Source organism: Phyllobates terribilis, unplaced genomic scaffold, assembly GCF_046119375.1.
Source record: "Phyllobates terribilis strain yellow unplaced genomic scaffold, ASM4611937v1 Scaffold_9__5_contigs__length_417890890, whole genome shotgun sequence".
In the NCBI taxonomy this organism is placed as follows: domain Eukaryota; kingdom Metazoa; phylum Chordata; class Amphibia; order Anura; family Dendrobatidae; genus Phyllobates; species Phyllobates terribilis.
The window spans coordinates 150,602,965-150,627,502 of NW_027362769.1; the positions used below are offsets into that span (position 1 = coordinate 150,602,965).

Genomic DNA, 24,538 nt, shown 5'->3' on the forward strand with positions numbered 1-24,538 from the left:
CAAGATCCGAATCCCAGACATTCGCCAGTCAAGACTCAGAGTCCAGACGACGCCGGTCAAGAGCCACAGCCCAGCCCTCTTTCCTTCAGACCTGGAAGACATCCAACGTTGGTCAAGCACGGAAGATCCGTGAGGAGACTCCGCCTAGAAGAGGATGCTTGCGGTGGTAAACGTGAGACACGAGTGAGCCGGGCCGTCGCTTCCAGCACCAACGCACAGTACAGGGGTTGGCCTGTCCAGGGGCAGCAGGCAGAGCAGAGGTCAGTTGAAGTGAAGGAAGTCCAACGTGCTTTGGTAGACTTTGTCAGGTGGACTTGCGGCCTTTCTGGAAGAACCGGAGGCCCTTGCTAGGGCCATTGTTATGGGAGTAGTCTGCACAGTAGCTCCCACCAGAACGTGTATTTACCCCTATTACAGAGACAGAAGTGTAATCCTCAAGAAGCTTCCTGCACGCTTAAAGTGAACTTTAAAGACTCATTTTATGCTCTGTATTGTATAATTCACTTGTTGCATATTGTTAATTGTTGTTATAACTATTGCAAATTTCCCACCACATCTGAGGAAATAAATAGCTCATTGATTGTTCCCGCCTTGTGTTCCTCTGCCTGTTGCATTTAACCACCTGCTTACACGTACATTTCTTAACCAAGAGACAGCAAAAACGCTAGTGCATGCCCTCATCATCTTCCGCCTTGACTACTGTAACGTCCTGCTCTGTGGCCTCCCCTCTAACACTCTTGCACCCCTCTAATCTATCCTAAACTCTGCTGCCCAATTAATCCACCTGTCCCCCCGCTATTCCCCTGCCTCTCCTCTCTGCTAATCCCTTCACTGACTCCGCATTGCCCAGAAACTAGAGTTCAAAACCCTAACCATGACATACAAAGCCATACACAACCTGTCTACTCCATACATCTGTGACCTAGTCGCCCGGTACTTACCTGCACGAAACCTCCGATCCTCACAAGATCTCCTTCTCTACTCCCCTCTTATCTCCTCTTCCCACAATCGCATACAAGATTTCTCCCGTGCATCTCCCATACTCTGGAACTCTCTACTCCAACACATCAGACTCTCGCCTACCGTGGAAACCATCAAAAGGAACCTGAAGACCCACCTCTTCCGCAAGTCTACAACCTGCAGTAACCCTCATTCCACCATACCGCAGCACAACTAGCTCTACCCTCACCTACTGTATCCTCACCCATCCCTTGTAGATTGTGAACCCTCGCGGGCAGGGTCCTCTCTACTCCTGTACCAATTCATGACCTTTATTTAATGATTATTGTACTTGTTTTCATTATGCATACCCCTTTTCAAATGTAAAGTGCCATGGAATAAATGGCGCTAAAATAAATAATAATAATAATAATAATAATAATAATGTTAGGTCAATTTACGGAAGACAAAGAGAAAAATCTAAGAATTCAAGCTAAGCATGTTTTAATCTTTGAAAATAGGACTCAATCTAACACCTGGATTTATGACTCACTACATGGATACATTTCACACCGTCACCAAACTTCTAAGCCATCACTCCCACCACCTCTCCATTTGTAGCAAAAACCTAAACTTTATAACCTTGGCTTATCTTTAGGAGGCATCACCCCATTCTCCCCATGCACAAATATCCGATTTCTGTCATAACATCTAAATGTAGCGCTTTTGTTCCTGTAAATTATATGTAAACCTGCCTTACGAAGGAGCCTCTGTGCTCTGAAAGCTTGCAAATATAATTTTTCTGGTTAGTGTATTCTGCAACTATCAACTTTACTGTGCAACCATTAACACACTACTCCAGTGTTTTTTCATTGCACCGCTGGAGTGGTGCTTTAAATGTAAGCCTCCTGCCCCATGTCTGATACTCACCTGCTGCAGCCTTCATCCTTTTCCAGCATTGCTTCGGTCAGTCGCCGGCGAAACGTGACCTGCTCACAGCTCCAGTCTCGTTCTGGCTCTCATAGTCTTGCATTGAGAGCGTGTGACGTAGCTTCTGACTTCCGGCCATTCAGAAGCTCTGTCACAAGAAAGTGTGGGGGGACCAGAGCGGCACCGAAAAAAACTATAAAGAGGCCGGAGGTTGAGTATATGACCGGGGCAGGTGGCTTAGATTTAAAGCCCCACTCCAGCGCTGAAAAAAAACAAACCACTGGAGTGGTGCTTTAAATGTTTGTGCCTCCTTGAAGCAAAAAAACTCCTCCTGTTAAAGCGATACTATCATATAAATATTATAGGCTCTCATTTATCAGCAGTGATCCAGGCCCACCAATCGTTCAAAACACCGCTCTGAAGTGTACAGCTCCTGGATGGACTGTGTGTATGACTCGCCCCCTGGGCTGTGGGGCACTCGGATCCGGGCAATAGGGAAACGATGGGGGTAGTAGTGGTGACCCGGTTCCGTGGCTCAGGGTGGTCAGACCAGTGGTAGTCTGCTATATGCTGTTCATGTTGTCCGACTACGCCACCCGTGGATTGCGGTTATTAGGAACCGCCGCTGCAAGGCAATCCCCTGAGGCTGATGGTATACGCAGCTGTGGTTGTTTAACTCCCCACGGGAAGAGTGTAGCAATAGGATGCTGGGGGTGATGGTGCAGGAAGTCCCAGTACCGGTAGTGCTGGAGGAGCGAGAAAGTACACAGACAACGTACTGCAATCCAATGTCTTTTACTCACAGTTCATGTGCTACGGGTCACTTCTGCGCAGGTAGTGACCGCCTGAGCCGTGCTGTGTCCACCAGGTGTGAGGGCTCGGTCAACTCCCAGGCAGTTCAGAAGTCTGGCTCAGGACCCCCTCTTGTTCTTTCTCTGGCCTGCCTCACTAGTGACCCACTTTTGTCCAGCTGCCGCGGATCTGCGCGGGTAAACGTGGGCCCCGTTCCCCGCTGTCCTATATGGTGCCTTCCTAGCAGGTTTGATGAGGTGTCGCACCAATAAATGATCACGACCTCCGGTCTTTGGCTGTGGGTAGTTTCTCCTCCACCAACTTGGGATCCGGTACCCTTAATCTGCCTGACCCTTCACCCGGTATTCTCATGGGTTCTTAGGGTCCCTTCCACCTTCTTGTTCCTGAGCCCTTCTGTTTCTCTCTCTCTTCTCCTTCTTTCCTGTTCCTTCTTCTCCTCCTTCCTTTGGCCTCTTCTCCAGTCCCACTTCTCCTTCTCCTCTCAGGCTCCGGCCTTTTCTCTAGGCCTGCCTCTGAGCAGAGCTCCTACAGAGCCTCTGCTCCCTGTCTTCTCTGACTGAACAGACTGAACTCTCCTAGAGCTAAGATGGTGCCCACCTTTTATACTCCCCTCTAGAACATGAGTCCAGGTGACCAGCAACCAATGGGCTCCTACCTACACTCAGGAACCGTCCCCTTCTGCTCCTACATCACTGGGTTTTCCTCCCTCCTCCCCACTCCAGCCAGGGACATGGTCTGTCGTGCCTGCATTTCTGTCTAATGGGAGCACCGTTGAACTGTCCCTCGGAAATGGGGTGTGTGTGCTGTATGCAGCTAACTGAGCCCTGGTCCATACTCCATCCTTACCTCGGAGTGGAATATCACACCTCTGGCAGAGGTGCAATACCCCTGTAGCGGCCGAACCCTCGGGGCGCTACATGTACACAGCGATGTATGAGCTCAGTAGTAAGTCTATGCATCCATGCATCACTGTGAGAATGCATGAATGTACAGACCCATAGCTGTAGCCCATACAACGCTCTATGTTTGCAGCTCATGCAGGAGCTACGCACTTCATATCAGTGTTTTGACGGATTGATGGAGGTCTCATAGTTCAGACTCCCGCTCATCAGCAACACCATTCAGAGAATATGATATACAAAAAGTTTTATAAAGTGACAGTTACTGTACACTTTATCTAGTATGTATCTTGACTATACTTTTAGTCTGGGTAGGGGAAACTTCATCAGGTAACCCATTAATACTTGATGATTGCGTTGTTGGCCAGTTTAGTCTCTAATAGTGAAGAGTGAATGTGCTCGGATAAGGCGTTATCCCAACACGCTCGGTTGCTAACAGAATATCTTCGACGTACTCGAAAAATATGTTTGCGTCTCCGCGGCGGCATTTCTCACTGTTAGACAGCTCCCACATGTAGGGATTGTTTAACAAACAAGCAATCCCTGCATGTGGTGCGAGTGTCTAACAGCCGCGAGACATGCAACCGCGGCGCCGAGAACATATTTTTCGAGCACGCTGAAGATACTGCGTTAGCACCCGAGCGGGCTCGGATAACGCCTTATCCGAGTACGTTCGAGCATCACTAGCCTCCAACCACTTCAGGCAGCATGGAACAGCTAGCTCATTCCTTGTAAGGAGCTGGCTCAGCACCTGAGTCTGCTCTATACAACTGTCTGTCGGGAAAAGGTTAAAATGTTATTTTAATGCATTACAAAGACATAAATAAAAATGTAATTTTACAATGTTGCAGTGCGATCATTTGTGTTCCTTGATGATAAAATAAGTTGGAGCTACAGTATATATAATAGAGACCGTAAAATCAATCTGCAGAAGCACCTAAAACCTGCCAAACTAAATTAGGAGGAATAGATGTGGAAAGATTACCATGCAGCAAAAAAAAGCATCTTGATGTAGTGGGCGACTTCCTGGTAGCTCTGACGGTGGACCTTGTCGAACAATTGCCAGCAGCAACTATTCAGAGCTCAGCTTTTATTTCTTAAACCATCTGTGGATGGTCACTGCTACAATTTTTGATGATTTTTTTCTCTCCATCCAGTTACTTACCTGTCCCAATGGCTGGCAGTGCCACGCTTTTGAACCCTTCTTTATGGCATTCACGCAGAACCCTGTCAATAGAAGGCTGATAAGCGGGCACCCTGGTGGGTCCAATAATATGCATGATTTTTTTGCTTCCAAGGTTCCCACCGCTTGTAATTGCAACTCCATCTTCTTTTAAAGTACCTAAGAAGGATAGAGAGATACGTATTATATGAACAAATTATTCTTCACTTATGTGTCTCATACTCTTATTAACAATTTCCTCTATAATTGTCATATCAGTCCATTATGTGGAATGTCAAAATAGAATTGTGTTCCCAACTTATTTAGAAAATTTCAGAAAAAAGTTACCAAGTTTCTTGCATTCCTTCTTAACAGTGTCCCCTGCAGCTCTCAGTATTGCCCGTGAAACACCTGTAAAGACAGAAATAAAATTAATGAGAATACTTTATAATTTATTGATTATTCATACCAGTGTCCCAACCCCTGATGATGCCGCACACATGGTGAAACATGTTGGGAGGACTTGAGCTATAAGTATTAATTGTCCTCTTCAGCTATATAGATGGTGGCACCCCGGGTTGTCACCAAATGTATACATACAAGTGTTATCTACTAAAAATGATTTTAGGAAGATTAGGGACAAGAGTTTATACCCATAAGCATTTTAATATAAATAACAAAAGCTAAGTTTTTTTGGCTTGATCAAAAGGGATTTCTTTGGGGTTCTCCCATTTTGTCAATATATAATATATTCCTCCCAGGCCATTATTTGTCCTTTTTTTGCTTTGGTATCTAATTTATAATGAGGCACCGATTATTGGTGGATTGTTCCTTATGGAATCCTTTTAAGCACATTTAAAGGGTTGTCTAACACTGTAATATATTTGTTTTCTAGAGATGAATGAATGGTTTTAAAGGGAACCTGGCAACTTTCCCACGCCCCCCAAACCAAACCGCCACCATGTATTTACTGCTATCTTTACACCTTTCGAAAAAAAGCCTTTTTTATATAATTGAGTTGATTACTGCCGTTACCACTGGCTTTGAAAATCTCTGCCTCCCTGAGAAAGTGCAGTAAAGCGAGTATACGCACCCTGTCTTCGGTGCCCTGCACATGCCCAGGATGCAGCGGTGATGCAGAACTCAGCAAGTTGTCACCATTGACTGCAAATCTCGCTACTAGCTGTGTCCTATTTGTTCCCACTTTCCGCAGCGCACTGCGTTTCCCCAGACTACTTACCCCTTTAATCATGTTGTTATTTCACTCCGGAGTATGTGAGTAACATGGTTTATAGAGTGGCATCATCGCTGGCTCTTTCCAAACCTCTGTCTTCCTGATAATGCACAGTAAGCCGGTTGTACGGCCTCATCGGCGCACTGCACATGCCCAGTGGTGACACAGGGCATATACCTGGCTTACTGCGCATTGCAGGGAGGCAGCGATGTGCAACGAGCACAGCAGTGACGTCGCTCTTGCAAATCATGTTACCCATGCCCACAATATGATTAGTGGGATAATTAGTCTTGGGAAAACAACACCACTAAGGCATCGTTCCCACTCCGATAAAAAATCGGATTGCATTTGATCCAATGTTAATCAATGATTTTGTGCTCAGATGCATTTTTTTTTCAGCTCTGATCGGATTGAGATCGGACTGAAAAGAAAATGCAGCATGCTGCAATTACATGCAAAATTCGGATTGCACGCACCCATATAAGTCTATGGGTGGGTGTGAAGCATCGCACTGCACTCATATCTCCCAAGTGCAGTGCGATTCCCGCGGATGACGGCAACAGAGGAGATGGAGAAATTAATTTCTCAATCTCATCCGAAGCTGTGCTGCGATTCTCTCATGCGAGAGGATCGGAGCACAGAGCACGGACACTCTGCTCACGCTCGCAGCAGAGCAGGAGCCAAGTGTCATTAGTATATTACATCCGATGCTCTCGCATGACGTCATACGCTAGTGGGACCCCGGCCTAACTAGTATATTGCCACCGCAGTTATAAAATTGTTTTTTTTGTCACATACAATAATCAATAAGACTATAAAAAGGGCTTATTACTTAGAGTATAATGGTGGCAATGAATTAATGGTGGCAGTTTGGGGAGCCATGTTTGCTTTAAAATTAAAGGGGTATTCCCCTCCAAAATCCTATTCCAATATGTAACAGGTGTAATGAAAATGTTAGAAAATACCTCCAATTAGAAATGTAGTATAGTTTTTCTGATTCGCTACTATATGTCTCTTTCCTCATGTGCAGGTGTAAAAGGCCCCGACTGCTAACGTCGGGGGTAAGATTCCGTTTTGATACAGTGATGCCACTGACAGGACAGATGAGCTTCAAAAGAAAAACGGTGGTAAAACAATTGCAAGATTTTTGCAACAAAACTCGCCCCTGTTTGTATGGGGAAGAAAAGTGAATAAAATAAACAGTAACATTTTTAATCCAACAACTCGTACAAAGGAATTGTGTTTTATTTTTCTTACCAGCAGAACAGCCACATATCCCTGGTCCCAGTAAGGGGACGTCTTCCCTTGGGCCAATAATGCCACCCTCTCCCCTAAATGTGTCCGGACTTAAACAGGGCTAGCTCCTAAGGGGAAGCCGTAATATGTGTCTTTTCTCCTGGTTCACAATCTTAATACTATTCCCAATCAATAAACTTTCTGGGATCCCAATATGACCAAACTCAGCAGTACAGCTAGGCGTATTACACCTCAAGTTCACCTAACAAGAATAACATATAAAATAAACAACCAAATTCAATTCCCATTTACAAGAACACAGATGATAGCAAATTCATTTGATTAGCATGCTCTGCGGGAAATTCAATCCAGGCAGGTGGGTGCCTTGGGAGCTTGACCACCGCGCTATCAACAGTCGTTGGCAAGATGAACACAGTTCGTGCCTCACTGACACCGTCCCATAGAGACTAGTCATTTAGATTGGTCTCAACACCTAGCTGACCCTAACTAACTCGTTGGACCGGTCAGGGAGAATTTAAAATAAGAAGAACATGAGGTACCTCATCCTTGTTTAAAACATAGGGTGCTTTACCCTCCGCGGGCGCCGTGTCACGCTTCACAAGATGGCCGGCTCTTTTCAATGTGATCCCATTGTTGCACTTCCCCACGCTCTTCACCGAACAGAAATAGAGGATTATTGTCCCAGACGTCACCAAGCACAGGAGCACGAAACCAAGGGGGAGCCAGGTTCGCCTACTCCGGACCTTCCTTTTTTTCTCATCTGCCAGGAGCTCCCAGACCACACGCGTCACGTCCCAGCTCCATCTCCCTGGCAACCCGACCCCTCTCCACCAAACAAACTTTATCCATCCTCAGCTTGAGTGGCAGAGCAATGATGCAATGTTAGTATTTTATAAATCAAGCAGTAAAATTGCATTTTCATTGCTCAGTTCGTCTATTATTTGCATCACAGCATTCATAAAATTATTCAAGTATTGTTTTGGTAACACTTAATAAAATTTAGATCAACAGTGACTGACATCTAGTGGTCAGATGTCATCGTTACAGGTGTGGCCTCCACTCACAGTCATCACCAACACACATATCTCTATACACCCTCTTACACAGGCATTGCAGGACCTTAGATATCCATGGTTACGACCACTAGCAACTAGCTAAGTAACTGTCACTATATCATGGAACGTAACCATGGATACCTAAGGTCCTGCAATGCCTGCACATGAGGAAAGAGACATAGCGAATCAGAAAAACTATATCACATTTCTAATTGGAGGTATTTGCTAATATTATTATTACACCTACTACATATTGGGATAGGATCTTGGAGATGGGAATACCCCTTTAACTTTTACAGATCGGCGGTCGTTTGAATGCCTGTTTACACAGGCAGACCGAAGTAAACGATGTGCACTGAGCGATGTATAACTAGATCTCTCAGTGCATATAGGCCGCCATAGTTCTTGGCGGTACTAGTACTGTTACACAGGACGATGCACCGCCAAGAATGATGATCTTTTATGCTGCAGAAAAGATCATTTCACCCTATGAACCAGCATTTTGCTTGTTGGTGATTGTGAAACAAGCGTTTTTAATAACACTGGTTCATGATTATCTTGCAGTGTAAATGCCACTTAAGGCCTCATTCACACGTCCATGTTTGCAGTACGTTTGAAATCCGTTTTTTTTCATGGATGCCACATGTACCAATTATAACCCATGGTGTGTCCGTGCGATCCACATGGAGTCATGTCTGTTTTTACTGGCAGCAAGGATGACAATGGCCAATACATGTCTATGGGTCCGTGTAAAACACGGACAGCACACAGATGGCATCCATGTGACATCCATGTGCTGTTCGTATTTAACATTGTAAAGTATAGGAGAAGCTTTGTAATTTATTTTTCTTCAGCCATACCAGAAAAACACTCATGGCACACAGATGGCACACGGATGACACACTGATCCAAAACACTGATGACACCGGTACTGTTTTTTTCGGTACGGTTTTATACTTACGTCTGAAGGAGGCCTAACTCTGCTTTCTACACTGCAAACATAAACTCTTGGCTGAAAAAAATGTTAATATATATGGAGGAATAAGTAGAGATGGGTGTTGACCGTCAGTTGTTTAAGGCTATGTTCACACATTATGTTTTTTTCAGCGTTTTTTTATGTGTTTTTTTATGCAAATTTTCAGCTGCGTTTTGCAGTACCTGCAAAGTCTATGAGATTCCAGAAATCTCATGTACACATCGTGGGTTTTTTTTGTTCAGGGTTTTGTACTTTGCATGGTTTTTTGAAAGATAGAGCATGTCACTTCTTTCAGCGTTATTTCAGCCATTGGAATTAATGAGTGGTGAAAAAAACACTGAAAAAAAGCACCAAAAACGCAGTGTCAAGTTTTCAGCGTTTTTTCAGTGTTTTTTGTGCATAAACCAGAATGAGATTTTTTTTTTCACTGAACTTTATGTACATGGATAACAAAGACAAAAGGACAGTGAAAAAAACGCACCAAAAACGCACCAAACAAAAAGCAAGAAGACAGTAACAAAAATCCTGAACAACCTCCTGGTAAGAGGGCAGATTTTGCTGCAGAAAATCGACGCAGAAAAAAACATGATGTGTGAATATAGCCTTAGGTGTATATGCACCTTAAAATACATCCTTCGGGAAGGTCCCACTCAAACAAGAGATATTAGTGATTAAAAACACATATTTATTTGATCATTTAAAATATAGATACAAAAAATATATATATAAAAATAGTAAGTCATTCGGGGTAGGAGTCACATAAACAGCACAGCCCCCCGAAGAAGCAACGCGAAACGCGCGTCGGGGCGTCCAGAGCCGCACGTTAATCCCCATTGCTTACATGGGTAAGCCCCATCTGATTTGAATATGATTGCATTTTCAATATACCAGATCCTTAGATGGAGGGTGGTTTTACCAGTTAACCCACTGTTTACAGGCAGTTTTCTGTAGATGGTTATGTGTAATTTATTACTAACTTTTTGATATTATACTACTTTCCATCTGCTGTTTGATACTACTCTGTTAAACTTTATATATACCGTTGTTTTGAGGGCATGAGGATTTAAGTACCCCTGTGGCTCTGTTTATGTGACTCCTACCCCGAATGACTTACTATTTTTATATATATATTTTTTGTATCTATATTTTAAATGATCAAATAAATATGTGTTTTTAATCACTAATATCTCTAGTTTGAGTGGGAATTTACTCCGTATTCTCTGTAGGTTTGTTGATTCTATTTGGGGTTCCCAGTGCACTATTTTCTATATAGATTGCACAACGCTGGTAGTTCGGTTCGATTGTCTATCCTTCGGGAAGGTACAGACGGCCATAGATTCTCTCATCAGAGGAAATCGGGCCATTTATGCAAATCACACTGTGATCAAAGTTTCATCATAGTGGGATCCTATTTTCTCAGGTGAGAAGATGGAAAAAAAATTTCTCCATCATGGAAATCAGACCGCACTCAGATGTCACCTGAGTGCAGTCTTTTTCCACTGACTCATTGACTTGCATGGCTGAGTGCAATCTGAATCAAACTCGGTGATGCAGTGATTTTTTTTCCTAGGACAGACTCTGTCCAAGGAAAAAAATCGGACATGTGCACAGCCCCGTAGGATAACATTGGTCCGAGTGCGATACGATGTTTTGTCAAAACGCATTCAGACTGAAAATACTGTCGTCTGCACCTGACCTTATCCATAGCAATGTACCAAAGGCAGACATGCCGGTCTTTACTTGCTGCCCTGCACTGTGCTATATAGCAAACATTACCTTCTTTTAAAAGCCATTATCATTGGTCACCAGCTTCAGTGATGTAGGTAGTATATACTTTTTATTTTGTACGTACCAAACGATCGATTCATTGATGCATTTGTCAAGTTCACAACGCAGTCCACAATGTGATGAGTGATGTCTCCCTTGATTAATTCTAGAATTTTTCCGAATGCCGAGAAGTGAGGATAATTTTTCTGAAATCAGATCATAAACTCTGTTTATATAGATTCCAATAGTGTCAACATTAAATAGAACCTTTCACCAGTTTGAGCATGGTAAACTGGCCACATCATGAAATAGTGGCTGAAATTGTGGCTGTGACGCGCCCCTGGGCCTGTGTCGCGCTGCGTTGCGCACGCGGGAGCTTACCCGGAGACGGATCTGTTGAGGGTTGTAGTCTCGTGGCGGTGATCCGGTCCGTGCCCAGGGAGTCAGACTAAGTGGCGCTGTTTTAGCGGTAGATGTTGGACGACTACGCCACCCGTTGAGTGCAGCCAGGGAGCTGCTGCTGCAGGGCAGACCGCTGAGGCCGGTGGTAGGATTGTGCAGCGTGATAGTATAACCCCCAACGGGAGGGGTATGGCATCAGGGCAGCCGACGTGGATGATGGGGGTAGCAGGAACCACTCGGAGACGGTACTGTGTAGTTCAGGGTCTTTACTGGTGACAAAGATAGACCCTCCCGGAGTACTGGCTAGCGATTGGGGCCTGGTCAGTCCTTGAGCAGATGGGATCTCCCCTGGCCAGGCGGAGTTGTAGGCCTCCCAAACTGACGATACTCTTCTGGCTACCTTGCTAGAGGCGGGTATAAGTAGCCCACGTCCCTGAGTGTACCGTGTGGTGCTCACCCGTATGGCCGGTGACTCGGGGCCTTCTAGTAGCTTCCGCTCCACGACGGCGGTGCTGGTCCCACGCGTGTGACCGTGCCTTCGGGTTCCTGGGCCAGAGGACCTGCAATCCCCTGCCGGTCGGTTTCTGCTGCTGGATAGGAGTTAGTCCCCACAGCCTCGGACTCCGGGTCCGGTGATAACTTCTCAGTCAGGGCGAGCTCTGCAGCTGCCAGCCCCTGACTCCTTGTAACACTGCTCCCACAGAGCTCCTGTTGTTTCTTCCCATATTTGCTTCTTTTCTCTGCTTCTTCTCTACTCACTAACCCTGCCTCAGCCCTAGGTTTATATAGGGGAAGTTCTTCCCCTCCCAGGACTGGGCAGGAGGTGTGGCATGCATAGGATCCCTGACCAAGAGACCTCCCACCTGCTCTCAGACATAACATGGCTGTTACTGTGGAAACCAGACCCCTGGGGTGCCACATTCCCCCCTAGTGAAATTTAGTACTCCGGGACTAAACATATTTTAGAAAAACATAACAAGATATAACAATAACAATACAATAAAGAAACACATAAAGGTGGTCACGGCATGTCCGTAACCGGGTGCAGTCTTTGAAGAAAGCAAGGTGTCCATTTCACCAAAACAGGGAGACGTAACCAGGTAGGGGTCTGTCCTGCCCCGAGTCCTTAACAGTCTTTAGTCCGTCCTGGGTTACGCTCCAACTATGTACACAGGATTCCCGGTAAATCCACCAAAGACTCCTATAAACAACTAGAAACACATAATTATACACAAGCAACAAGAAAAACAGGTAACCACAAATAAAACAATTTATACACTTCAAATCCTCCAACGTGCGGGTAACTGGCCTCTAGTGGCCCTAGTGGACCTACGGAGCTGACTGTCTGGCCCTGAACTACAGGGTGTAGGAGCTGTTAAGGGTAAACTGGGCAGCGGTCTACGGGCCCTTTGGCTCACTAGGGATATGGCAGGCTCACTGCAAGCAGAGGGTTGATCCTCCTGGTCTGCTGGTGTGGGGTCTTCTGCCTCCTGGACCGGCTGTTCTTCCAGCTCTACCTGTTGCTCCGTAGGTGCTTGGGATGCTGGTTGGAGGAAGGTGAGTACGGGTACCACAACTGCACCATTGACTTGAGTCCAAGACCGAGGGAAGTCTCCGAGCACAGTACTAACCATATCTTCCCTTTCCTCTACGGGTCGATGGTCTTCTTGTTCCTCTTCAGGGTTCCGTAGCTGTTCAGGACACTTCTTCAGGTGATCCCGGGATACAATGGCTGTGGTCTCCCCTCCGTCTTTACTGATGGTACAGACCTTCGGGTTGTCGTGGCTTGAGGGCAGTACGGTGTACGGGTCCTTCTCCCACTGGTCGTCCAACTTGTGGAGCCGCCTTTTTCCCTTCAAGACCTGCTCTCCGGGTACCAGGGGAACAGCGGGAGCATACTGGTTGTAAGTTTTCTCTTGTCTTTCCCTAGCCTGACAGAGACTTCGCTCCACGCTCTCCTATACTCTCCGGTACTGCTGCTGCCTCTCTGTGTCCCAGTCTGCTTCTGGTGAAGTGTCCTCGGGTGTCAGGACTCCCATTTCCAGGTCAACAGGTAACTTACCAGGTCTCGCCCTCATTAGGTAAGCCGGGGTACAGTTGGTGGAACCTACCGGGATGTGGTTGTATAGGTCCACCAGATCGGGCAGCTTCTCAGGCCACAGACTGCGTTCTTCCAGGGGCAACGTTTTCAGAAGATCCATTACCACCTGGTTCATTTTCTCACAAAGTCCATTAGTTTGCGGATGATAGGGTGTCGTCCTTATCTTCCGGCAGCCATACAGAGTGCAGAATTCTTGGAAGACCTCCGCTTCAAAGGCAGGTCCCTGGTCTGTCAACACTTGGTCCGGGTACCCGTGTGGACGGCAGAAATGCTGCTGGAAGGCTCTAGCTGCTGTTCGAGCTGTTAAGGGGACGACAACCAAGAACCGGGAGTAGTGATCCACGATGGTTAGTGCGTAGACGTAGCCACTTCTGCTTGGGGTCAGTTTTACATGATCCAAGGCTACCAGTTCCAACGGCTGCCGGGTGACGATGGACTGCAGGGGAGTCTTCTGGCTGGCACGGTCCTTCCTTCTTAGGTTGCACGGGCCACAGTCTCTGCACCACCTCTCGATGGTTCCCCTCATGCCTACCCAGTGGAACCGCTCGCGCAGCAGGAACTCCAGCTTCTTCCATCCGAAGTGTCCAGCCCCGTCGTGGTATGCCTCCATCACCATGGCTGCGTCTCTTCGTGGCACCACTACTTGCCAGATTAGTTCATGCGTCCGGGAGTTAACCATTCTGCGGCACAACTTCCCCTTGTAAAGGAACAGTCGACTCTTCTCAGCCCACAGTTGCTTGGCTTCCTCCGGAGCGTCTGGGTCAAGGCGAGCCTCTGGCCGAGTCAGCATCTCCTTCACCAGTCGGACGGCAGGGTCACTGTCTTGCGTTTCCTCCCAGTTGTAGTGAGGCAAGGGGTTAAACGTAGCGGCTTGCTTACTCCTTACCCGGTGGGAATACTGGATAGTCCCATGCCGGTGGAACGCGGGGAGTTCGACTTCTTCCAGTCCCTCTGGATCTTCTCCTACGTCCGGTAGGTTTGGCATCCTGGACAGGGCGTCCGCGTTGGTATTGGAGCGTCCTGCCCGGTATTTGATGGTGAACTCGTAGTTGGACAGGCGGGCCATCCATCTCTGCTCTAGGGCACCGAGTCTTGCCGTGTCCAGGTGTGTCAACGGGTTGTTATCCGTGTACACGACGAACCGGGAAGAAGCGAGGTAGTGCTTAAAGCGTTCGGTGACTGCCCACACCACTGCCAGGAACTCCAGCTTAAATGAGCTGTAATTCTCGGGGTTTCTCTCGGTGGGTCGCAGTTTTCGGCTGGCGTAAGCGATTACTCGTTCTTTCCCCTGCTGGATCTGGGACAGCACGGCTCCTAGCCCGATGTTACTTGCGTCGGTGTAGAGGATAAAGGGCTGGCTGTAATCCGGGTACGCCAGGATTTCATCCCCCGTGAGGGCCATCTTCAGCTGGCGGAAGGACTCCTCTTCCAACTTCTCCCATCTGAAGGGCGGCTTCTGGTTCTTGGCCTTCCGGGACTGGCCTATCAGGAGGTCCTGCATAGGAGCTGCCTTTTTGGTGAAACCGGGGATGAACCTGCGGTAGTAGCCTACCAACCCGAGGAACTGCCGCACTTCCTTTACACTGGAGGGACTTGGCCATTCCTTAATTGCGGTGATCTTATCAGGGTCGGGAGCCACTCCGTCAGCGCTCACCACGTGTCCCAGGTACTGCACCTTTGGTTTCAGGAGGTGACACTTGGAGGGTTTCACCTTTAGGCCGTAGCTTGCCAGAGCTTCGAACACTTCCGCCAGGTGTTTCAGGTGGTCCTCATAAGTCTTAGAATATATGATGACATCGTCCAGGTACAACAGGACCGTCTTGAAGTTTCTATGGCCCAGACAGCACTCCATTAATCGTTGGAAGGTTCCTGGTGCGTTGCAGAGTCCGAACGGCATGCAGGTAAACTCGCTAAGTTCCATCGGGGTGGTGAATGCGGTCTTCTCCCGGTCCGCCTCTGCTACAGGAACCTGCCAGTACCCACTAGTGAGATCCAAGGTAGAGAAGAAGTTAGCAGATCTTAAAGCAGCCAAAGACTCCTCTATCCTTGGTAAAGGGTACGCATCCTTGTGTGTGATACGGTTGATTTTCCGGTAATCTACACACATCTTCATGGTGTTGTCTTTCTTTTTGACTAAGACTAGTGGAGCTGCCCAGGGGCTACAGCTATCCCTGATCACCCCAGCCTCCTTCATGTCTCTAAGCATCCCCTTGGCGTGTTGGTAGTGTGCAGGGGGTACGGGTCGATACCTCTCTTTTATGGGAGGATGGTCTCCCGTGGGGATGTGGTGTTCTACCCCCTTGACTCGCCCGAAGTCTAACGGGTGTTTACTAAACACTCTCTCGTACTCTTGAACCACCCGATAGACTCCCTGTTTCTGATGTGAGGGAGTGGAGTCAGTACCCAAATGTAGTTGCTGACACCAGTCCTCCATTGTTTTCTTAGAGCCGTTACCTTCCTCCGGGTGAGATGGAGGCAAGGGTTCCACAGATTGTATAGCATTTTGGTTAATGGTATATAATTTGGCTAGCGTGGCATACCGGGGCAGGTACACTTCCCTCTTCCCGATATTGATTATGCGAACGGGCACCCTCCCATGGCGTACATTAACCACCCCCCATGCTGTCAAGATGGTGGGCCTACTGTCTGAGTAAACTGGTTCTACCATTGCCTGGTAATCTCTACCTCTCAGACCAATAGCTGCCCGGCACCAAATCATCATTTCACTTTTTGGGGGCATGGCAATAGGGAAAGGGTCACACATTCTCACGCTACCAATCTCACCGCCGGAGAGTTCCACCTGTTGCCGTCGCATCAGTGCCCGGATCTCTTTTTGGAGCACTCGCTGCTCGCCGGAGCTGGCGTTCTTGGCAACCTGCTGTAAAAGGAAAATCACCTCTGCAAGACAATTTTCAATTACATTAGTTCCTAGAGTTATCTTTGGGTGACTCTCGTGTTTGTCAATGTCTACAATGATCAGTCCCTGTGCTGCCAGTTCAACTCTACCAATTTTAATGGTCACCTCTTTAAATCCGATCTGTGGCACGGGCTGACCATTGCTGGCGATGATACTCAAGTCGTCGTCAGGGTAGCGGGTAATATCCGAGTCATTCCAGTACTGCTTAAAGAGCACGTACGGGATGGTGGTGACCTGTGACCCGGTGTCCAGTAGGGCACTCATAGGAATGCCATCCAGTACCACAGGCAAGACTGGACGTCCTCCCACATATTTGTCGCGCCAGTTCGATGGGCCTGATGATCTTTTTCCTAGGGGTTGGCCCTCTACCCTAGGTTGTGCCAGTTTAAAGGACAGTACCTTGCCATATGTCCGGGTTGATTACAGCGGCGGCAGATGGGTCGTCCGTCCTCGTTGTATCGGTCGCTGGGTCTTCCTCTGGCCGGTGGGGTCCTCCTTGGTCGACGCCACGGGATGTCCTCCGGTCCGGATGCCAGCTGGATCTTCCTTGGAGTGGAAGCCTGTAAAGACTGCACAGTTCGGGTTAGCGCAGCAACGCTTTTAGCTAGCTCTTGGACCTGATGGTGCAGGTCTGGAGCCGAGTCATTGTTCAAAGCCTGCGCATCAGCTCCCACAGGCCCTGCTGACAAGGGCGCCGCCTCCTGGTGGTAGGTGGTAGTGGGGCGTCTGTGGGTCACAACGCCACCTGGTGCCGGTTCTCGGAGCACCCGGATGGCTCTGTCCTTGAACTGTGCAAATCCCAGATGAGGGTCCTGTAAGGCCATTGCCCGCAACTGGGTTCGGTGGGCATTGCAATATAAACCCTCTATAAATTGTTCAGTTAACAGCCTGTCCTCGTCTCCCACGCTGTCAGGGTCGGTCTGCTTAATGGCTCTCAGGGCCTCTTGTAGGTTCAGGGCATAGTCCCTTATACTCTCATGTGCCCGCTGTTTGCACCCGTAGAATCTAAGCTTGATCTCGGCTGAGGTGCGGGTATCAAAGGTGTCCCTCAGCCGGGTTAGTATCCCTGCGACAGTCCTCCCCCCAGGTGGCCAGGACTTTACCTCCCTTTGGGCTGCCCCGGTTAATTGGGCCACCAGGATGCTTACTTTTTGCTCTTCTGTGAGGGGGTACACCTGGAAGAGGCTATCCAGTTTTTCTCTAAAGTCCTGCAGGGTATGTGACTCCCCTGAGTACTGGGGTAGCCAGGCTGCCCCCGGGATATAGGGCATGGTGAAAGGCATGACCGCAACAGCGGTGGCGCTGGCGGGGGTTGGAGCGGTGAAGCTCTCCTCCGTATCCGACATCCTTCTCCCCCCTAGTGGACCGTGGCCTACCTTGCGATGATCCTCTTCCGTAGGCCGCGGCTCCGCAGTGGATCGTCAGGGTTGAGGACCTTCCGTCGCGCTCCTGTGACGTCGGCGTCTGCTGGGCTCCTTCCAGGACCTTACGCAACGTCCGGACGTGAGGCGGGGCTTCAGTTCTCGCGCGTTTTTCGGAGTCCACGCCCCTCTTCTTCCCGCGCGGCGTCCTCAAGATGGCGTCCAATGGCGGGAAAACTCCACGGATGGCGGGAAGAAAGCGGAAGATGGCGCCGGATGGCGGGAATCTTCACCACGGGTAAGTTTTCACAGTCTTTTTCAGGCACGCAGTACCCGGTGGTTGCGGGCACGAGATCCTGCCGACTGCGCCAAAAGTTGACGCGCCCCTGGGCCTGTGTCGCGCTGCGTTGCGCACGCGGGAGCTTACCCGGAGCCGGATCTGTTGAGGGTTGTAGTCTCGTGGTGGTGATCCGGTCCGTGCCCAGGGAGTCAGACTAAGTGGCGCTGTTTTAGCGGTAGATGTTGGACGACTACGCGACCCGTTGAGTGCAGCCAGGGAGCTGCTGCTGCAGGGCAGACCGCTGAGGCCGGTGGTAGGATTGTGCAGCGTGATAGTATAACCCCCAACGGGAGGGGTATGGCCTCAGGGCAGCCGACGTGGATGATGAGGGTAGCAGGAACCACTCGGAGACGGTACTGTGTAGTTCAGGGTCTTTACTGGTGACAAAGATAGACCCTCCCGGAGTACTGGCTAGCGATTGGGGCCTGGTCAGTCCTTGAGCAGATGGGATCTCCCCTGGCCAGGCGGAGTTGTAGGCCTCCCAAACTGACGATACTCTTCTGGCTACCTTGCTAGAGGCGGGTATAAGTAGCCCACGTCCCTGAGTGTACCGTGTGGTGCTCACCCGTATGGCCGGTGACTCGGGGCCTTCTAGTAGCTTCCGCTCCACGACGGCGGTGCTGGTCCCACGCGTGTGACCGTGCCTTCGGGTTTCTGGGCCAGAGGACCTGCAATCCCCTGCCGGTCGGTTTCTGCTGCTGGATAGGAGTTAGTCCCCACAGCCTCGGACTCCGGGTCCGGTGATAACTTCTCAGTCAGGGCGAGCTCTGCAGCTGCCAGCCCCTGACTCCTTGTAACACTGCTCCCACAGAGCTCCTGTTGTTTCTTCCTATATTTGCTTCTTTTCTCTGCTTCTTCTCTACTCACTAACCCTGCCTCAGCCCTAGGTTTATATAGGGGAAGTTCTTCCCCTCCCAGGACTGGGCAGGAGGTGTGGCATGCATAGGATTCCTGACCAAGAGACCTCCCACCTGCTCTCAGACATAACATGGCTGTTACTGTGGAAACCAGACCCCTGGGGTGCCACAGCTGCAAAACTGAAAAAAAAATATTTTTTAATTTTTCCTCTCTGTAGCGGAAATATTAGCTTTTATGGTCTTGATTCTAATATCTGCTAAGGCAAAGGGTATGTTACCAGAGATTTGTATCTGGGGTCATGTACTTTTCCCCCTGCATTGAGGTTGACCAATCATAAGCAGGAGACGTCATGCAAAAAAAAACAAAAAACACAATTCTATAGAAGCTTAGACTTTATCCTGTGAGACGTAATGACACAGCCGTGCTCTCCTCCCTGATCTCACTGCTGCCAGTTAATGTGTACAGTACAGCAGAGCTAAGTGTAATTACAAACACTTCTGGCAGCTTTCATCTGAGAGCAGTCAGTATGGGAGGAGGGGAGTACGGCAGAGCTATGTGCCACTACAAATACCTCCAGTTTTCATCTCATGGCAGGAGAAGGAGGGGGAGTACAGCAGTGCTTAGGCTGCCCAAAGATGAAAGCTGTATGTAATGACACATAGCACAGTTCTGCTGTACTCCCCCAACACTGACAGCCATGAGATGGAAACTGGAGGTGCTTTTAATGACATATAGCTCAGCTGTACTCTACTCGGTAGAGGCAAAGATCAGGGAAAAGAGCAGGCTGTGTGACATTACATGACTCACAGGAGAAAGCCTGCACTAAGCTTTTCTGATTACTCCTGTTTATGATTGGTCAATGTCATGCAGAGGCAATAATGACACGCCCCAAGATATAAATCTCTGCCAACGCCCCTATTGCTTTATTCTTCTCTGTGTAACTTTCCTGGCGGCGTGCTTGCATGGTGCACCACCTCCCACCATGCAAGACCGCAATCTTACCTGTCAGTCCATGTTGCACTCTTTGTTTCAGTTCCTGATGTGTCCATGTCTCTTGTCTGATTGCTTAGGGCATCGGCACGGCTTTCTGCTTGTTTCTTATAGCTACTGTGTGCACAGTCCTAATGCATCCCCAGCCTATTGCTGTGAGTCACTGGATACTTAAACCACCTCCAGCCAGTAGGAGGTGCCTGAGCAACACCTTCACTCAGTTTGTCTTTGCAACTGAGTTGCCAGGTCCTGTCCTGTATCTAGTATATTTCTGCCACCCTGGGGGCTGTATACCCAGGCCTGTTACCTGTACTTGTGACTTTAGTCAGTTTCTGCCACCCTGGGGGCTGAGTTCCCAGGCTCATTCCTGTATCTTGTTCCTGGTTCAGATCCTGTCTGAACAGTGTCCTAGTCCATTACCTGTTTGTCTCTAAGTCTGTACCTTTCCCTTTTCCTGCAGTATCTGAACCTGCAAAACCTACAAAAGACAAAAATATATCTCATACCCTACCATCATTATATATAAATGTAAAGCAAAGTTGCATAATAAATATAGGGTACTTAGTGAACTATTTTTGATCAAAAAAAGTATACAAGCCGTCCCACCAGCGGCAAGGTGACCCTAAATTGGGACGGTACCTATACTGCCTATATTAAAAACCTTACTGTATATCAAAGTTGAAGTAATGCATATAAAAGGGTAGACAAATAGGACCGGGTCCCAACTCCAGACCACCCAGGCCCGTGGTAAGCTACATATATACCAGTCAGCTCAACAAAGGGGATGCCACACCCTTAAATTGCACAGAATGCAAACAAGACAAAAAACCAAGCAATGTGAACTGAGGTCTAAGATGGTAGACATGCAAGAAATAGGAGCATGTTCACACTAGCAAAAAGAAGCAAAACCTACAAAAGACAAAAATATATCTCATACCCTACCATCATTATATATAAATGTAAAGCAAAGTTGCATAATAAATATAGGGTACTTAGTGAACTATTTTTGATCAAAAAAAGTATACAAGCCGTCCCACCAGCGGCAAGGTGACCCTAAATTGGGACGGTACCTATACTGCCTATATTAAAAACCTTACTGTATATCAAAGTTGAAGTAATGCATATAAAAGGGTAGACAAATAGGACCGGGTCCCAACTCCAGACCACCCAGGCCCGTGGTAAGCTACATATATACCAGTCAGCTCAACAAAGGGGATGCCACACCCTTAAATTGCACAGAATGCAAACAAGACAAAAAAACAAGCAATGTGAACTGAGGTCTAAGATGGTAGACATGCAAGAAATAGGAGCATGTTCACACTAGCAAAAAGAAGCAAAACCTACAAAAGACAAAAATATATCTCATACCCTACCATCATTATATATAAATGTAAAGCAAAGTTGCATAATAAATATAGGGTACTTAGTGAACTATTTTTGCTCCTATTTCTTGCATGTCTACCATCTTAGACCTCAGTTCACATTGCTTGGTTTTTTGTCTTGTTTGCATTCTGTGCAATTTAAGGGTGTGGCATCCCCTTTGTTGAGCTGACTGGTATATATGTAGCTTACCACGGGCCTGGGTGGTCTGGAGTTGGGACCCGGTCCTATTTGTCTACCCTTTTATATGCATTACTTCAACTTTGATATACAGTAAGGTTTTTAATATAGGCAGTATAGGTACCGTCCCAATTTAGGGTCACCTTGCCGCTGGTGGGACGGCTTGTATACTTTTTTTGATCAAAAATAGTTCACTAAGTACCCTATATTTATTATGCAACTTTGCTTTACATTTATATATAATGATGGTAGGGTATGAGATATATTTTTGTCTTTTGTCTTTTGTAGGTTTTGCTTCTTTTTGCTAGTGTGAACATGCTCCTATTTCTTGCATGTCTACCATCTTAGACCTCAGTTCACATTGCTTGGTTTTTTGTCTTGTTTGCATTCTGTGCAATTTAAGGGTGTGGCATCCCCTTTGTTGAGCTGACTGGTATATATGTAGCTTACCACGGGCCTGGGTGGTCTGGAGTTGGGACCCGGTCCTATTTGTCTACCCTTTTATATGCATTACTTCAACTTTGATATACAGTAAGGTTTTTAATATAGGCAGTATAGGTACCGTCCCAATTTAGGGTCACCTTGCCGCTGGTGGGACGGCTTGTATACTTTTTTTGATCAAAAATAGTTCACTAAGTACCCTATATTTATTATGCAACTTTGCTTTACATTTATATATAATGATGGTAGGGTATGAGATATATTTTTGTCTTTTGTAGGTTTTGCTTCTTTTTGCTAGTGTGAACATGCTCCTATTTCTTGCATGTCTACCATCTTAGACCTCAGTTCACATTGCTTGGTTTTTTGTCTTGTTTGCATTCTGTGCAATTTAAGGGTGTGGCATCCCCTTTGTTGAGCTGACTGGTATATATGTAGCTTACCACGGGCCTGGGTGGTCTGGAGTTGGGACCCGGTCCTATTTGTCTACCCTTTTATATGCATTACTTCAACTTTGATATACAGTAAGGTTTTTAATATAGGCAGTATAGGTACCGTCCCAATTTAGGGTCACCTTGCCGCTGGTGGGACGGCTTGTATACTTTTTTTGATCAAAAATAGTTCACTAAGTACCCTATATTTATTATGCAACTTTGCTTTACATTTATATATAATGATGGTAGGGTATGAGATATATTTTTGTCTTTTGTCTTTTGTAGGTTTTGCTTCTTTTTGCTAGTGTGAACATGCTCCTATTTCTTGCATGTCTACCATCTTAGACCTCAGTTCACATTGCTTGGTTTTTTGTCTTGTTTGCATTCTGTGCAATTTAAGGGTGTGGCATCCCCTTTGTTGAGCTGACTGGTATATATGTAGCTTACCACGGGCCTAGGTGGTCTGGAGTTGGGACCCGGTCCTATTTGTCTACCCTTTTATATGCATTACTTCAACTTTGATATACAGTAAGGTTTTTAATATAGGCAGTATAGGTACCGTCCCAATTTAGGGTCACCTTGCCGCTGGTGGGACGGCTTGTATACTTTTTTTGATCAAAAATAGTTCACTAAGTACCCTATATTTATTATGCAACTTTGCTTTACATTTATATATAATGATGGTAGGGTATGAGATATATTTTTGTCTTTTGTCTTTTGTAGGTTTTGCTTCTTTTTGCTAGTGTGAACATGCTCCTATTTCTTGCATGTCTACCATCTTAGACCTCAGTTCACATTGCTTGGTTTTTTGTCTTGTTTGCATTCTGTGCAATTTAAGGGTGTGGCATCCCCTTTGTTGAGCTGACTGGTATATATGTAGCTTACCACGGGCCTGGGTGGTCTGGAGTTGGGACCCGGTCCTATTTGTCTACCCTTTTATATGCATTACTTCAACTTTGATATACAGTAAGGTTTTTAATATAGGCAGTATAGGTACCGTCCCAATTTAGGGTCACCTTGCCGCTGGTGGGACGGCTTGTATACTTTTTTTGATCAAAAATAGTTCACTAAGTACCCTATATTTATTATGCAACTTTGCTTTACATTTATATATAATGATGGTAGGGTATGAGATATATTTTTGTCTTTTGTCTTTTGTAGGTTTTGCTTCTTTTTGCTAGTGTGAACATGCTCCTATTTCTTGCATGTCTACCATCTTAGACCTCAGTTCACATTGCTTGGTTTTTTGTCTTGTTTGCATTCTGTGCAATTTAAGGGTGTGGCATCCCCTTTGTTGAGCTGACTGGTATATATGTAGCTTACCACGGGCCTGGGTGGTCTGGAGTTGGGACCCGGTCCTATTTGTCTACCCTTTTATATGCATTACTTCAACTTTGATATACAGTAAGGTTTTTAATATAGGCAGTATAGGTACCGTCCCAATTTAGGGTCACCTTGCCGCTGGTGGGACGGCTTGTATACTTTTTTTGATCAAAAATAGTTCACTAAGTACCCTATATTTATTATGCAACTTTGCTTTACATTTATATATAATGATGGTAGGGTATGAGATATATTTTTGTCTTTTGTCTTTTGTAGGTTTTGCTTCTTTTTGCTAGTGTGAACATGCTCCTATTTCTTGCATGTCTACCATCTTAGACCTCAGTTCACATTGCTTGGTTTTTTGTCTTGTTTGCATTCTGTGCAATTTAAGGGTGTGGCATCCCCTTTGTTGAGCTGACTGGTATATATGTAGCTTACCACGGGCCTGGGTGGTCTGGAGTTGGGACCCGGTCCTATTTGTCTACCCTTTTATATGCATTACTTCAACTTTGATATACAGTAAGGTTTTTAATATAGGCAGTATAGGTACCGTCCCAATTTAGGGTCACCTTGCCGCTGGTGGGACGGCTTGTATACTTTTTTTGATCAAAAATAGTTCACTAAGTACCCTATATTTATTATGCAACTTTGCTTTACATTTATATATAATGATGGTAGGGTATGAGATATATTTTTGTCTTTTGTCTTTTGTAGGTTTTGCTTCTTTTTGCTAGTATCTGAACCTGCACCTAACTCCAACTCGTTGTCTCTGTACTTTTGTT

At 46.8% G+C, this 24,538-nt stretch overlaps 1 protein-coding gene across 2 annotated transcripts in view; it reads right to left on the reverse strand.

Annotated features, from left to right (window-relative positions):
- The window catches only part of LOC141161804 (protein mono-ADP-ribosyltransferase PARP15-like), a 103,516-nt gene that overhangs the window by 18,023 nt on the left and 60,955 nt on the right, over positions 1-24,538 (reverse strand). For both annotated transcript variants that reach the window (XM_073647212.1, XM_073647211.1), the window contains exons 6-8: positions 11,118-11,238; positions 5,092-5,154; positions 4,747-4,923 (exon numbers count right to left, since the gene is read on the reverse strand). In XM_073647212.1, the coding sequence (XP_073503313.1) occupies positions 4,747-4,923; positions 5,092-5,154; positions 11,118-11,238 (361 nt within the window). The remainder of the gene's footprint in view (positions 1-4,746; positions 4,924-5,091; positions 5,155-11,117; positions 11,239-24,538) is intronic.